Consider the following 16995-nt stretch of genomic DNA (forward strand, 5'->3'; position numbering starts at 1 on the left):
GGCTTGTAAATATGCATTTCATGACGTTTATGACGTCACATACAACGGTCTGGTCTTTCAACGTTGAACTAAGACCGCTGATTTCATTGGCCAGTTCAGTAGGTCAGTTGGATCTGACCAATGAAATCACCTACAAATCGAGACAGACTTCTTGTGGATTATAAACTCCTGTCATCCAAAAATTTGCTTGTTCAATCTTGCCATATTTGCCGTTGATCATAAAGACGGGTAACGGCAGTGAACCCAATGGGGTTCTGTGTGTTTTATGGTATTGCATGTATTTACATGCTCCCGCCGATACAGAAACTTTCGGATCGCTATTACGGTTTCTTTAAATTCTTCCAGCAACGCTTCAGCAAAATCAATATTAATTATCAATACTTCACGAAAAAAAATAAAATAAAAAAGAGAAAGTACAGACTTCAACGTATAGGGTATGTGTAACATCGTCTTCATAATATACCACTGTTAACTGAATTCTCATTCGAGTAATTGTATTCAGGGGTTGCAGAGCATGGATTTTTATTATCAATGCCTAATGTAATTTATATTACGTATGATACAAATATCGCGCCTTGGTCACAAAGGTCAAACAACTCTAAAATTGGCGTTTTTGAGTTAATAAAAATATATGTTAATACTATACAATTTCCATTGCTGAGGTTCGAATCTTTAACCACGCGAAGTGACACTTGTGTAGTCGTAAAACTCGCAACCCAGAGGACAGAAGTGTTGTCATCGTAGCGCGCCGATTTTGAACCGGATGGGCATCAAGTATGTCGTTTCAAACGTTTCGCAGCCAACTTTACACCAGTTATAAGACTTGAATAGTTACACAATATCTCAAATTGTGACACTTCATACGAATAAGGTAAGTCAAATATTTTTTTACCCTGTATCGTAACTCAAAAAGTGTCGCTTTATTTCGATGAAATATAAATCAATAATTAATTATTAATATAATATGTCATTTTTGTAATTATGCCACCTTTATCGGTCAAAAATGCGTCATTGTGGTCCTTGCAGCGTATTATCTTTAGTTGTGTCATTATAAGTATGTATGTACATCGTTTGCATACAGAGGTTACTACAATATACGAAATACTATTTCGAGTTGTGTCTTTATTTAAGCCTGACTAATTTCAATAATTACGGTTCCCTGCATTTTAATTTTCAAATAAGTCATTACTGTTCATTTTAATGAGCCCGAAACTTAACACACATTGTAGTGTCATTTTCAATCTGGTCACTACCTGTTGTTTCGACGAAGATCGTGAACCTGGAGACCGAGGAGGCAATAACTTGTCGAATTGGCGCGTCAATGGTATATGAATTAATTAAAATTAATACGAATTGACATGAGCAGATGGAATTGAATTACATCCATCTCAGTATACAAGAATAATTCTCTCAGCTAAAGTAAGAGAAGCTCCTTATAAAGTTAACGCAATGTGTCACACTGATTTCATCAATTTTAAGCAACTTGTAGAACAGCTTGGAAACAACTTCAGCAACACGACGAATGGTGATGTAGTTAAAATGGGCGATATGAAGGTGTTGAAGTCGTTAAGGATGGATCGGGAATACTGTATTTCAAAACGTCATGTGACAGCAGGATTACGCCAGGATTAAGGTGAAAGGTAAAAAAAAAGTAATTGTCAACATTGAGAAACTCGAATGCAAAGCAGCGCACACCAAAAAAATCACTGTTGCGGTGTTGGAAAATAAAAGATGTTTCACTCTATTGTAATCATCTGGATGTCCTTTATCTCATTCCTCATCAATACACAATTGTTCTTGTGCCAAAATAAATAGTTAAAGGTGAAACGGTGAGTGAGTAACAAAAAAAAAAAAAAATTTAAAAGTGTATTACTATGATCCCGTGGTCATAAGCACAAAATGTAGGAGAGAAAACTTCAAGAACTATGACAGAATTCAACAATAAGTAGGCTTAACACCAATGCTGAAGTTAGTCGGGATTAGGGACACAACATGAAATAAAATTGTTCAAATTCAAAAGATATGGATTTTTTGGGCTAGAAAAACGATGGAACTCAAACACAACTATGTCATAACCTAATCAAAAAAAAATTTACAAATTAACAATAGTGACATAATTCAAAGCACTCTTAGTTTCTACCACTAAAGATGCAACCAAACGAATTCCAATTTTGATTCGAGTCATCCTACTCGGTATGAATGGACTTTTCGATAATAATAGTTTCCTTCAAAGACCAATAGATTGCCCCGTCAAACTTTTGAAAGTTTTGTTTTTCTTCTTCTACTCGTACTTAACATAAGTGTTTTTTCAGTCGTGTCACCCTTGTCGCCAAGATACGATATATTTTCAAGTATATTTAACATTTGATGATTGTGCATTTTGCGTAAACTTTCACGCTATGCACGAATATTCAAGCTCTTGTACACAATATATTATACACGTATCGAGCGCAGCAGTATACGTAACATTGATCCCATTACTATGCAGTGTCAGTTTTATGACACTGTTGAATTTCAATGAATAACTCTTTCATAGTTATCGATGATTGTATTAAAATAGTATGTATAATGTCATGCCTTATAAACTAATTTGCAAATCACATCAGATAATGCTCCTTTGTGTTATATAGTATGTATGTATAGTATGTATAGTATATACATAATCGATACAAAAAAAATTATTAATAGACATGAGTGTAATATTATATAAAATATAATACAAACACATAAATATACGTGAAGTAACAATATTACAATCATCATTATTACTGATAATATTATCATTCAATGCAATAACCAATCAACGAAATAGAATGAGAACTAAGATATCAACAACAATAGCCACAAATTACTCTATTTCGATTCAAGACACAATACTGATATATATTTATCATAACTAGAAAAATTTTTCCGCATATGTCAGTTTTAAATTTGTTTAGTTAGCTAAACACCAAAAAACTCGTAAAAACTTCGCAAAAGGATAGAACTTTGATAGTTGAGAAGAGTGTCGTTAATAACAATTGAGACAGCGGAAATAATATTTTTCGTTCAAACAGCCTATTCACATAATCCTACAAATACTTTTTTCACTTTTTCAGTTCAATAAATTAATAATAAACCAAACAATATTCACTATTCATATTCATATTAGTCCGTCCCTATCCTCGAACTGTTTTTTAATGCCTTCAACGCAAACGTCAGATCATTATTCTTATCAAATAAACAGCAGCGTCGTTATATTTACCCGCTTTGCCGCATGCTTCAGTCTGGTATAAAGAAGTTTAGTAAGCCAATACAAAAATGTCCAAGTCTTTGGTAGCCAATATATCGCGAGAGACATATAGAATTAAGTTTACACTAATTTCACACTTTACTAACATTGTTCGTGATACTGAGAGAAAGAAAAACAAAAACCGAAAACACCGTCAACGCAGCGTTCCCTCGCAAGGCAAAGGCGCGTTGTTCGGTTGTTTAATAATGGGAACTGCCAATGACGTGACAGAAGATCTTGCCGGTTTTATGGGTGCACACTGAGCAGCGAGATGGCTTTTGCTCGGACTGTTAGGGGAATTTCCATCTGTTTGGGGCAGCCTAAGTCTAGCCTCGATTTGTAACTGTTGTCTATTTTGCGCTTGGCTAAGAGCAAACAGGCTCTGTAGACTGGGAAAAACAGACGACAGACTTGATCTGCTGCTACTGGTGGGGCTAGGAAGACAAGACGGAGCGTAAACAGGAGTTCGGGTACTCGCGGGTGGAGGAATATCAGTTACTCGATGCACGGCCGGTGTGAGCGACCCAGGCGGAGCTCTGTAATACCGTTGTCCACCAACAAGGGTGACGACCTGTCCTAGAGCGGTGTTATTCTCCCTGGTAGCGGCTGTGGCGGATTTACCTTTGGGCTTTGAGACTGGCTGGGGGATCCTGAGCGGATGAATGTCAATTTTCTTGCCACCGCTAAGGTCTAGAGCATCTTCTCCTAGCTGGTCCTGATCCTTTTTTCGTTTAGGACTGATCTTTATTTCCCTATCAGATTGATTTCTCGGCTTTGTTTTACTCGGCGCTGGCATTCGAATCTGGCCCGTTTTCAGGGCTTTCAGGACCCTCGGGTCTACTGATCGATCGTTTAACGTAATGCTTGGGTTAACCTTATTCAACAGGCTCATCTGATTGTCCTTCAAGTTTCCGGGGTCGATTCCAGCGCTGTTACTACTACTTGGCGACTTTGGTGCTGTCAGTGTTATACTAAGGCTCGCCGGAATATTCAATCCGCAGCCATCCAATAAATTTCGAGTATTATTGTAAACATTGGGACTAGCAGACTTGACGCAAGCAGTGCTCACAGCTACCAACGTAGCCGGTGTCGTCGTCCCCGCAGGATTCCCACAGCAATTTACACCCGAACTGGTAGAATTCGGTATTTGCGATTGTTGGCTAGTTTTCAGCCTGTTCAATGGTTTGACGGTAAGTTTTTTTGGCTGATTTTGGAACGGAAGTTTTCGTCGTTTAGCTTCGAATATCGGCAGACCAGGGGGGCATTTTCTCTTAACAGCACCAGCCGGCAGTGGAGAAGGTTCGTTTGGAAAAGTATAAACATCAACTTTAGGAGCGACATTTTTTACCGAGTCCTTTAGCAACGGTGTTTCATTCTTAGAATCTCTAGCTGCGAGTTGAAAGCTCTGAAGGAACTGTTTCTTTTCTGTAAGCTCTGCTGGTTTCTTGTTAGTCACAGTTCCACAGTCGCCATTCAGTTTGACTTTAGGTAACGCAGACACGGCAGGTGTTTCACCAAAAGTTACTTTACGCTTTTGCTTATCCTGTTGCGATTCTATCTCGGCATCTTTTACACTTGTTTTTTCTTTTCCCGTCACAGTTTTATCCCCAGTGATCGGTGTTTTTGCCTGGTTCGTAGACCTTTGCCGCTGGACCTGCTCCATATTTAAAGGCTTTTGAATATCGTTTTTTATTGGACAGCGACGCAGCATAACATTACTGATTACTTTTGGTTTCTTCAAGGACAGAGTATTCGGCAAGCACTGCTTGAGTGTAATTTTAACTCCATTCGAACTCTGCCCATCGCCGATACTAACAACACTGAATTCGGGACTAAGATTTTTTTGTTCCAAACTATTGCCACTCGTGGGAATGAGAGGATTCCGGGTTGTAGGACTTTTCAGAACCTCGTACCGACCTTCAGAATTTTTCAATATCTTTATGGGACTTTTTACTTGCGGTGCTTCTTTCGTATCGACAACTATTTGTTTAGAATCTTTCTCATGTTTGATATCATTGGTATCAATTGGAGCTGAATCACCAGGAGGTAAACTTGCCCCAAGGCCTGGAGTCGATGGTCGATCGTGAGGCGGAGCCTCCAGCCGGGGTTCTTCTTGCGCGATGCGATAGAAAAATCTCATCGGTGCATTCTGAAAATGAGAATCGATTACATGTAATTAATGGAAGCATGGAGACTAAAGTACAGGAGTCCAATCTCTGTATTGAAGATGTGTCCGCGAAATCATGAGAAATAAGGGTTCCGCTACAGCGGCGCTGTCGTTACTCTGGACCGATGTTGCCGCACATATTTATGTTTATTATAATTATTATAATTTTGGTCACTATATCACTGTATTACTATATTTATAGGATCAGAACGTCCGGAGCAACGCTGGTGATAAAACCGTGCACTATTAAATATCGGGGTTTTGCGGACGCCTTTTCTGCCTCTCCGCCTTAGAGATTGGACTCCTGTACTCTAGTCTAGGAAACTATAATCCGATTATACGATATCAAAACCATACAATTATAAGAAAGTCTTATTGCGTTAATGAAAATTCAATCCAGCAATAAACTGAATACACCAAATGACGATTGAAAATGTAATTGGCCCTTGTATGACTCACCCTTTTCCACGCATACATATAGGCGACGTCCATGAGGGTCCAGTGTTCAGGCAGAGGAGCAGTTCGATGGCAAACTTCTATGGTGTATCGAGTTAAGTCAACACTGTACTTGAGAGCCAAGAATTTCTTCAAATGCGCGATTGTTACCAGCGCTGGACACTGGAGATATCTTCTATTGGCGTTATCGTTGTTGTTGTTGTTATTATTTATATTGCGATGTATGGAATCCACATCGTTGGTCGTCGGCCCCAAGGTCAAGGGGTCGGCACCGGGTGGCAAGTACTCCAGACTCAAGCTTACTGCATCTTCGGGGGCAAAAATCAATCTCCCACTAACGTCCTCGCCTCTTTGTTCTGGCGTGGCCGAATCGGCTGTTCAAAATTCGCGGCAAAATAAAGAAAACTTCAATAAAACACATCAAGACGGCCAAATGAAGTAAACAAAGTGAAATAATAAGAAAAAAAACACTGTTTCACACGATAAAAATAATTCATCGCAACTTTGACTAAAGATAATTGCACAATAATAAAGATTACCGTGCTCAGGGTGTTTCTTATAGAATTCCCGTCTTCTCCGCATTTCTTTGTGATAAAGTCCGGGTACCAATTTATAGACGATGTCCTGTAATGCCTTGTCAGCCCTGTAAATAAAAGATACCAATTTAATAGTGTCCACCATAAGTAGTTATGTTTATTTTTTATACAAATATAATTCTCATTGTCAGTCTCTTTTATGCTTACTTGATATCGGGTTTGGCATTATTGAGGACATGATTGCACGTTGGACAATGAGCTTCTGCACTCAAATGCTTTAGTATGCAGCTTCTACAGACTGAAAATAGTAAATTTCGTATTAAAATATTGGAAACTATATATAAAAAAAACAAAGCATTCATGCAAGATTGTCTTTCAAACACGCGCACTGTTCACTTCTAAAACATAAAAATGAATGGTCAGTAACGAGAGAAAAGAGATGAATTGAAAGAAAACGATGGAACACACTGTTCATCGGGGATTCAAAAAGGCAACAAATATAGGAGGAAAAATAAAACGCCCGCAACCAGGTTTGTTTAGAGGCCAACGCATTCCGGCAATGGACTTCCAAGAGAGGACAGTTTATTAGTTTTGCCGTTTAGGACCTCCGTGGTAGTCGGCAGCTATAGGTATGTAACTATGTACCGTCGGTGAAAAGGTGTCGTCATGTGTACGACTAACCCGCATAATGTATATGTATATATATATTGTTATAAAGGGAGAAATCATCAATCACCCGTGTTATCGTCTTTTTAGTGATCTAGTAGTCATCTTTGACTGTAGCTTTCATATGTCATAGAATGAATAGGGTTGCTGGTCAACAAATATTATTGTAAAAACCGTCAGTCTCTAGACTTTAAAAAGCGATCTTCGTGACCAAATACATCTATTTTCTTTCTAAAATATTCCTTGTTCGTGAGACTTCTTTGGCTCGGCGTTCGCTTAAATCGCACAGAGAACTCTTTGATTCTCTTAGACCTTTCTTAATTTCCCCCGTTGTTACATTGGTGTCAGAAGCGGGATCTCTTCTGTGCCATTTGAGTGGATTTTGAGTGAAAAGAAGTATACAAAAAAATGCAAAGATCTCCTCTGACGAGAGCATCACGCGCGGAGCGACGAGCTGCCGGATGCGTTTCGTCGTGCCAGCGCTCTCCTGAACCGGCGTTTCCTCCCGTTTCTCCTCGTTGGGAAGCTGAGGTTCAGCCCCAGGCCCAACTAGCTCTCTTGGCAGAGCTCATCCAAGGAAATCAAGATTTGCTGATGCGACAGATACAGCAGCAACAACAACAGCAGCAACAGCAGCGACAAGAACAGCAGAATCTTCTGCACGAACTCCTCTCTCAACAACGTCAACAACAGGAAATCGTGTCCCAGGCGCTGATTGGGACCCTGCAAGGTGTGCAGAGGCTACAGGAGCAGCCGCAGGAACTCCCAATTCGCCCAATCCCGTCCCCAGGTAGTAGGACTTCTCTTCCTTCAGTCCCAGTCCCAGCAAGGAGGACCTTCATTCATTCAATTCCGGATCAATTAAGGTCTGACGCCATTTATGGGGAAGGCGAAATTTTCCCTGTTGCTAATAATTTTCCACCTACTCATGTCTCGCGACAAGCTCAGGTTAGCTCTTTTCCGCAATGCCACAATGTTCCGTCACGTGATATTTCAGAAGTAGTTGAGCCTCCTGTCGCGTCGTCTCATCCTAGCGTGGATATTCAGTCAGAGTTCTTGGCCTTTTTAAAATCGCGCGGTACTGTCAATGTTCTCTCTCCGCAGACTCAGAGCTCGTTCGGACTCAATCAGGTCTCTGTACCTGCCGCGAGTATTGTAGAGTTGCCCTCGAAACAATCGAATTTGAAGCCCGGTTCGTATGACGGTTCGTCTGAGTTCAACATGATAAGTAAGGTTAATGGTTGGAATCCGTCCCAGAAAGCAGCTAATTTGACAGCCTCTTTGTCCGGTCCGGCCTTGGTGGTTCTTGGATCGCTTTCAGATTCGGATTCTGAAAATTTCGACAGCATTTGTGCGGCTCTTAAACTTCGGTTTGGCGAAGAACATCTTTCCAAACTTTATCTCACTCAGTTTGAAAATAGACGTCAAGGACCCAAGGAAGATTTAGCCTCTCTCGGAAATGACATCGAACGTCTCGCTCGACACTCCCTTACTGATTGTGCAGAAAAAGCTAGAGATCAGATAGCTCGGGCGAAATTCATTAATGCGATTCGGAATCCGGAGCTTCGGTATCATCTGAGGCTCGCAGCTCCAACTTCTTTACATGAAGCAATTATTAAGGCCTTAGAATTAGAAGCCATAAACGAGGAAGATTTAGGTTCGCGTCAACTTCATCGATTAAACCAAGCTGAACCTTCAGAAAATTCTTCGTCCCGTCCTTCAGTCAATCAGCCTAGCTCAGATTCTCTTCCAGGAAGGAAAAATAGTGATTTCTCTCGTTACCACAATAGATCAAACTCCAATCGGCCTGTCTTAGAGTGCCAGTTTTGCGGCGTAAGGGGACATGTCGCGAAGAATTGTTTCAAACTCGACCGTCAGTTGAAGACTGCGGAAGATTCGTGGCGCAATAATGCCTTCAAGAGAGCACCCTCTAATCCGGTTTGGGCAGCGCAACCTTCTGTTCCTCCGAATTCAGGAAACTAGCTACCGATGTTTCGAAAGGGCGGATATCATCGGTTTCTGCCAAGTTCCTTAGCCCTATTGCTTCACAGTTCGTGGTAAGAGGCCTGCGTCGTACCGGCATATATGCTAAAGGTTCCGTTAACGGACCAGGTTGTTTGTGGGTGATAGATACCGGAGCCGAAATTTCCGTTGTTCGTCCTGATATGATTTCGTCTCTTGCTTCAATTAATCCTTCTGTGTCTATTCGCTCCGCTACCGGAGCAACTACCCCTGTCGTAGGTAAGATGGCCGTGCAGGTAACAGTAGCGGAGCGGATTGTCTTCAATCCCCACATGAAGTTCTAGTAGCTGATATAGAAGATAAAGGCATTTTAGGCGTAGATTTTCTTTCCGCTCACAACTGCGTCATTTCTACCGGGGATTCGACTCTATGTTCTGGTTACCGTAAAATCAACCTCGAAACGTCTAGGTATATTAACTCTTCTCAACAGAAAGAAACCCTCTCGTATTTGCGCGTTTTAGAACATGTTTCGAACTCTTTAGTTGTTCCTTCTTATCTCACGGAACTCTTTACTAGGTCTTCTAAAGATTTAGATATCGCTCAGACTAACAGTCTCGTTTGCCTTTTTAACGATTTTAAAGAGACTTTCGCTAAAGACTCTGCCGACATCGCGAGATGTATCATCGCTAAGCTTTCGATAGATGTAGGGAATAACGCTCCGATTAAACAGGCAGCTAGACGGCTTCTTTTAAACGGTCGCAGGGAAGTTGAAAAATTAGTAGAAGATATGAGAACAGCAGATGTTATTGAGCCGTCTTCGAGTCCGTGGGCTTCTCCCATTGTCTTAGTCAATAAAAAAGATGGTTCCAAGAGGTTTTGTATAGATTATAGGAAGTTGAACGAGGTCACCAAGAAAGATGCATATTCGCTTCCTCAGATAGGAGATACCCTTGATTTAATATCTGGTGCCAGTTGGTTCTCTACGATAGATTTACAGAGCGGTTATTGGCAAGTCGAAATGAATCCGTTAGACAAAGCGAAAACAGCTTTTGTCACAGGGTTAGGTGGACTTTGGCAATTTGAAGTTATGCCTTTTGGCCTTTGTAATGCTCCAGCTACCTTCGAAAGAGCGATGGAACTCGCCCTTCAAAGTCTGATTGGCAAGATTTGTTTAGTTTATCTCGATGACATTATCGTGTTCGGTAAGACTTTTGATGAAGAATTGGAAAATCTTAAGCAGGTTTTTAGTCGTTTATTCCAAGCTGGTCTAAAAATGAGTCCCAAAAAATGTCATTTTTTCAAAAAGGAAGTAACTTTTCTCGGACACGTCGTTTCAGCGGAAGGTGTTAAGACAGATCCTTCTAAAATAGAAAAGGTCTCGAACTGGCCTCGTCCCGATTCAAAAGAAAAGATTCAAAGTTTCTTAGGACTTTGTACTTATTACAGACGTTTCGTTAAGGGCTTTGCTTCTATAGCGAGACCCCTCCATGCTCTTACAGGAATTAAAGTTGTTTTTGATTGGACTTCCGAATGCGAAGGAGCCTTTGTTCTCCTTAAAAAAATATTAACTTCGTCGCCGATATTAGCTTATCCCATCACCGATTCTCAATTCATCGTAGATTCTGACGCTTCTCTCTGTGGTATAGGTGGGGTTTTGTCTCAAATTCAGGATAACCAAGAGCGCGTTATTAGTTATTTCAGTCTGGTCTTGTCTAAACCGGAACGCAATTATTGTGTTACCCGTAGGGAATTATTAGCGATGGTAAAATCTATTTGCCATTTCCATCATTATCTTTATGGAAGGAAATTTTTGATTCGGACAGACAATGCTTCCTTAACTTGGCTTCTTTCGTTCAAATCACCTGAAGGCCAAGTAGCTCGATGGTTGGAGAGGTTAGGTCAATATGACTTCGAAATTAAACACCGTCCCGGAGTTCTGCATGGTAATGCTGATGCACTTTCTCGTCGTCCGTGCGGGGACGATTGCAAACAGTGCTCTCGTTTAAATAAACAGAAAGATCCCTCGCTTAACGTTCGTCAAATTTCTCTCGTTGAAAATAAAGAAGACTGGATCATCGCCCAGGAGAAAGATTCAGATCTCCTCCTAGTTCGGAATTGGAAATCCTGAGGAGTCTGGCCTCAGTGGGAAGAAGTATCTTCTATGAGTCAGTTTTTGAAAATTTACTGGACGCAGTGGGACTCCTTGTTTCTCCTCGATCACTTGCTTTATAGGAAATGGGAATCACCTGACTCCAGGTCGGTACGTTTGCAGCTTCTGGTTCCTAGAGAAAAGATAGCCGAGATTTTGTCAAGCTTTCATGATTCACCTGTCGGTGGCCATTTCGCTTCTAATAAGACTTTAGGTAGGATCAGAGAAAGGTATTTTTGGGCTCACTGCCGAGCTGACGTTGAAAATTGGTGCAGAAATTGAACGGTTTTTTTAGCCAAGAAAGGACCTCGTGGAAAAGGGAAGAGTTCTCTTCAAATATAGAGCTCCATTTGAAAGAGTCGCAATGGATATCCTAGGCCCTCTTCCTCCTTCTAGGTCAGGATATCGGTATGCCCTGGTGATAGCAGATTATTTTACAAAGTGGTTAGAAGTAGTCCCAATTCCGAATCAAGAAGCTAGCACCGTTGCTCGAGCTTTCGTTCGTGAATTCGTCTGTCGTTACGGAGCTCCTCTAGAATTACACACAGATCAGGGTTGAAATTTTGAGTCGAATTTGATGAAGGAGTTCCTTCAAATTTTAGGGATTAGAAAAACTCGTACCACCGCTTTGCATCCGCAGTCTAATGGAATGATAGAAAGATTGAATAGGACGCTTCTTCGTTATCTTTCTTCTTTCGTTGATCAGGATCAGAAAGATTGGGATGAGTGGATTCCCTTATTTCTTTTATCGTATCGCTCTGCAATTCACAACACTACCGGTTTTTCTCCAGCTATGATGTTGACAGGTCGGGATCTTCGACTTCCGTTAGATTTAGAAAAGGGCGTCAATCCTTCCGTGGCTTCGTCCCAGGTGATTTTTAATTCGGTTTTCCGTCAAAAATTGGACGAGGTTCATGAATTTGCTAGGGAAAGAATTCGTATGGCCTCCGATAAGACTAAGGATCGTTATGACATCAGATCTAGAAATTTAAAATTTGAAAAGGGAGATTCCGTTTGGTTATTTCAACCTCGTCGACAACAAGGGCGTTGTCCCGAACTCCAGAGTAATTGGGAAGGTCCTTATTTTATTGTTGATCGGATTAACGATGTTGTTTTCAGAATTAGACGTTCCCCTCGTACCAAATCCAAAGTCGTTCATCTGGATCGCTTAGCTCCTTATCAGTCAAGGGCGACGTTTTTGTAGCTCTCTGAAGGTTAGAAAGTTCATTGACAGGTTAAGGTTAGTTCGATGTTGTTCGATACGGGAAATTTTGATACATCGATTTCTTTGGCTTGAAGAGTGCTTCGGTTCTGCGCTTGGATGAAGTCGTGAGCGATTGATCGATCCTTTCTTATTTTTCTAACCAATATGTCAGTTTCTTTGAGTTTTTATAGATTTTCCCCGACGAATCTGCCGCCTTTACCTGTTCCCGATGATACCTCCAGCTGTGCTATTTGTCCGGTCTTAGCCTGGGTTCTCCGGATATTCATATAAGATCGTTCCTTTTCTTTCTATTGAATGAATTATAAATCCAATCAATCGCGTATTTTCCCCCCAAATTTGCTTAGCGAATTGGGAATCATCCGCTTCCTCTCAATTTGTCCTCCCAACTCTAGGGTGTGCTGTGTCCGGAGAAAACCCCGGGGCCGGTTCACCTGTCCTTGTCTTGATCCCCGCAAGAACTTTGAACGCCAGAAAATCTCTTCCTCTGGGATCCCTTCTGTCTCCTGCCCTTCCGAAGCATCCTGGCGCGATCTGTTCTCGAGTTCCTTCTTCGAGGTGTTCCAATGTTCCAATGTGTTTTCGGCCAAGGAATCTCATGAAGAACTCACCAACTTACCCTTTACACTCACCTTTGTGAAAAACACTGAACATAATGATTTTTGGGGTTTTGAATTTAGTGCTCGGGCATCTGCTCAAGGGTTTCTATGGTTTCCCTTGAGACCGTTAGCGAATTCCAGATGTTTTTAAAAAAAAACTAGGGCCATAGCCCATCTACGAGCACCTGCTACTAGAACACTTTTACAATTGTTTCGTTTTATACGAGTCGGGACGACTCTTTCCTCGAGGGGGAGTAATGTTATAAAGGGTGAAATCATCAATCACCCGTGTTATCGTCTTTTTAGTGATCTAGTAGTCATCTTTGACTGTAGTTTTCATATGTCATAAAATGAATAGGGTTGCTGGTCAACAAATATTAGTGTAAAACCAGTCAGTCTCTGGACTTTAAAAAGAGAACTTCGTGACCAAATACATCTATTTTCTTTCTAAAATATTCCTTGTTTGTGAGACTTCTTTGGCTCGGCGTTCGCTTAAATCGCACAGAGAACTCTTTGATTCTCTTAGACCTTTCTTAATTTCCCCCGTTGTTACAATATATATACATACATAGATACATACTTATATAATATTGTACTGCCATAATTACAACCCTAGTGAAAACGATTTCTACGATTTTCTACAAATTTTTAAAAAAATTGGAACATTTCGTACAATTTCGTAAAAAAAAAATTGTTTCCGTAAAAAATTGTAAATATGCGGGTTTTCATAAAACCTTGTAGATTCTTATGAAAGTTTGTATTTTTTCAATAAAAAAACTGCAGTAACTTATAATTTTGAAAAAAGATTAACAATCCCTTATGAAAAGATATGTATATTTAGAATTTTATACGAAATAATACGAATTGTTTCAATTTCTCTAAAAATTCGTAGAATATTTTAGAAATTGTTTTCACCAGGAAAGAAATTCACCGTAACACCAGTGACGTCTGATTTTGAGTGTTTGAAGGTGAGGTATGTATATAATTTTATAATCAGTAACACAGAGATTGATTATCCCATACCCAGGAAGTGGAATCAAATAATACGTTTTCATTCTTTAACGCTCTTTTTCCTGTCTCTCTTAAGTCTTGTTTCTTTCGAAATTAAGTTTCACTCCTAATAATGCTTTGACGCAACATATATTGCGTATATCATGTACCTATACATGGGCTTATTGATTAAGCTGTTTTCGACATAAAATGTGTGTTACAAGAATATAAAAAGAAGAGAGAAACGAAACTAACTTCGGAAACGCAACACGTGTCGTTGGCGAATGCTATATCGTTAAAGTGTCTAAACAAATGTGAATAATAAGTTGTATCAGGGATGTATTATACTCACACGAATGAAGGCATTCAACGACAGTAGTGGCATCTACGAGGTATCCTCTGCAGAGAGGACATATCAAATAGGGGTTCACATCTCGAAGATACGTTCTCCTTCCCATACCCGCCATATTTACAACTCAGTTTTACTTCTTTTTCTTCTCTCTCTCCCTTCTCCCTTTCGCCTTCTATTGTTTTACTGCTTGAACATAATCCCAGGCTACTGAAACATAAAGAGAAACAAACATGCCGCATTGTTCAAAAGTTTTCACATTTTCGGAGGATACGAGTTTCATTGCATTTTGTTTGCAATAATCGCAAGTCAATGGAAAATGATGCTTCGTGTAGCTCGTATATACATATATAGATATATATATAATCGATTTTTATGTGCCTACCAAGGATCGTCCGAAATTTGGGACTTTCGTTTTCGTTCCCTTAGTTTCATTTCATGCGTCAATTAAGCTTAGCGGTGTCACCGGCCGTCGGTAAGGACTGAAGGTCTCGTGTATACGATCGGAATATTTTACGATATTTTTCATCGCGGTACGTGATGAGTGAATTTTTTTTTCTCTCCTGCTACAATCATATTACGTACAAAACATTGCTGCTATGCACCGGAGCTCAGGCGGTACCCAACATAGCATGTGTTTAGGTTTAGGTTTAGGTTACCCCACTTTCATAAAGGACTCTCAGGTAGCGAGAAGCCCCCCCTGTCCTACCCTGCCGTCCCGTCCTTCCCTCCATTCCCTTTCACTACCTTCCCTTCCATCGTCGAGTACGTAGGTATAGTCGAGAATACAGTCATGCAGTTTTCCGATTTTCAATTTCACGTTGTACGCGAGTATAGCGTTTTTCCCGACTTGCATGCCCGTGTATATGCATACGTTGGTATAATCAATTTTTGTTAAACCAAGCAACAATCTACAACGGAACATGTTTTTCGGCCGGAAAACGAAATCATTCTCAGTACAACCATTAATTTTTCCATATCCCGCATGCAGTCAGTCGTGGAGAGAAAGAAACGAGAATGAGAAGCATCAATAGTCGTTTAAGGTCTATTCCGCATAGGTATGTACGTACCTATTAAATATCGGTAGATCCCTGGCGCAACGTAAACATAACTATACCGACTGTACATGCATATATACATACATACCATGGCGGAAAATGAATGTACAGTATATGGTTTAAAAACTCTCCGTGTTATTGGGAGAGTTTCGTTCCCCTCCTCTCTTTGTGTACTCGCGATATGCAGCAGCCTACTTGTTCTCTCTCTTTCTCTCTCTCTCTCTCTCTCTCTCTCTCTCTCTCTCTCTCTCTCTCTTCAACACTCACTCGCTAACTCTAGTAGGAGGTCTGAACTTACGAATATGCGATGTGTCCCACACAAGCACACACACGCTCATGCACACATGCAGCTATAATGTCAACGAAACAAACAGATTCGTACAAGTACGCAAGAGCTGTGAGGAAAGTGCATGAAAATTGCCTGAACTCGACAGGGTGGAGAGCAGGCAACGATTTGCAGAGGGAGATTATGTGTATACCTAAATGCGGCATATCTCTGTATACCGAGTGTAGGTGTATGGATGTATGTTTGTACGTATGAGACGCAGGTTCGTAAGAAGCAACGCCATCACACACAGAGTTGAACATGTGTCGAATGGTAACTTTTAAATCGTTACAAAGAGTCGGGACGACGAAGTCATTGAAATCGTCGAGGATACTAAAAACTGATAATTATTTGTATCGCGGTTACGTACAGCACGGCATGAGAAAACAATGCATATAAAGATCCACAGAGAATAATCCAGTCACCGCCGAGCGACAGGGCAGCCGACTAGCAGGAGCAACGGCGATATCAGTGTTGGTAGTCGTGTCCACGTATATCCATAGGCAGTTGCGGCGATCCACGGAGAATCTTGAACAGCGGTACAGTCAGCGCCATGCTGCACGAAGCGTTAAAAACCCGAACTTCAGCCGTCGGAATAGCCTTGATGAGGGGCGCTGCGGGGAGGGGGGCGAGGGGGGGGGGGGGAGAGCGAGGGTTGGCGGAAGAGAGTGGGAGAGGAGGGAGACTCACGATGTAAACGTGGCGCGGAAAGGTTAACGCACAACCGATCACCAGGACGTCTCGCGCCAAACTAAACCAAACGAGGGAGAGTCTCTCTCTTCTGGTGGTGGTGGTGGTTTCCCCTCGGTCCCTCGCCTCCTCGGCGCATCGCCGCGCGCCGTGCCCTTCGCTCCCCTTACGTCTATTATTTACCACCCTTCTCGGCTCTCTCGACGACCCCCCCAGTCGTGTTTTCCGTACCTCCCCTGACGGACTCTGTCCTACCTCCCGGGCTTCGGCAGCACCGTTCACGTTTGCGATCACTATACTCTCACTCTCCGACCAACCATTACTCTCTTTCTCTTTCTCTCTCTCGCTTTCTCGCTCTCTCATGCTCTCTCAAGCTAACGCGGCTCATCGCGAGCGTGTGCGGGTAGACGTAATGGACGGACGGGGGCGGGGGGTGATGATGGTAGAGACACGCACACGCGTGGGATGCGCGGCCCCCTTTATTCCCGTCCCCTGCCCATCGGCAGCGCTTCTTCCTGGGGGTACGGCGAATGAAGGGAGCCGGGAATTAAAAGA

General features: G+C 41.5%; 1 protein-coding gene and 1 long non-coding RNA gene across 6 annotated transcripts; one reads left to right on the plus strand and one right to left on the minus strand.

Annotated features, from left to right (window-relative positions):
• The first annotated feature begins 6 nt into the window (after window positions 1–6).
• LOC124217526 (uncharacterized) lies at window positions 7–3288 on the plus strand. The gene is made up of 3 exons (XR_006882835.2): window positions 7–871; window positions 1230–1324; window positions 1480–3288. It is a non-coding gene; the product is annotated as an uncharacterized lncRNA (long non-coding RNA).
• LOC124217518 (polycomb group protein Psc-like) lies at window positions 3117–16480 on the minus strand. Of its 5 annotated transcripts, none has more exons than XM_046623267.2 (6): window positions 16121–16480; window positions 14371–14574; window positions 6638–6728; window positions 6434–6537; window positions 5898–6268; window positions 3117–5420 (listed from the first exon to the last, which is right to left on the minus strand). In XM_046623267.2, the coding sequence occupies exons 2-6, from the start codon at window positions 14483–14485 to the stop codon at window positions 3426–3428; spliced, it is 2676 nt and encodes an 891-aa protein (XP_046479223.1). In that variant the 5' UTR covers window positions 14486–14574; window positions 16121–16480; the 3' UTR covers window positions 3117–3425. The 5 variants fall into 5 exon arrangements, with proteins under 5 accessions (XP_046479223.1, XP_046479222.1, XP_068991360.1 ...); XM_046623266.2 differs by having other exon boundaries at window positions 14371–14577; XM_069135259.1 differs by lacking the exon at window positions 16121–16480 and adding an exon at window positions 15514–15531.
• Between the last annotated feature and the right edge of the window lie 515 nt (window positions 16481–16995).

The sequence above is a fragment of the Neodiprion pinetum genome, chromosome 4 (assembly GCF_021155775.2).
Source record: "Neodiprion pinetum isolate iyNeoPine1 chromosome 4, iyNeoPine1.2, whole genome shotgun sequence".
Classification (NCBI taxonomy): Eukaryota; Metazoa; Arthropoda; class Insecta; order Hymenoptera; family Diprionidae; genus Neodiprion; species Neodiprion pinetum.

Bases quoted from the DNA above. Each gene is read 5' to 3' on its own strand.
- LOC124217518 (XM_046623267.2), bottom strand. From the start codon at position 14,485: ATGGCGGGTATGGGAAGGAGAACGTATCTTCGAGATGTGAACCCCTAT. The intron at 6,269-6,433 runs GTAATCTTTATT...AATTTTGAACAG, and splicing joins TAAGAAACACCCTGAGCACG to CCGATTCGGCCACGCCAGAA. The intron at 5,421-5,897 runs GTGAGTCATACA...TCTCATTTTCAG, and splicing joins ATATGTATGCGTGGAAAAGG to AATGCACCGATGAGATTTTT.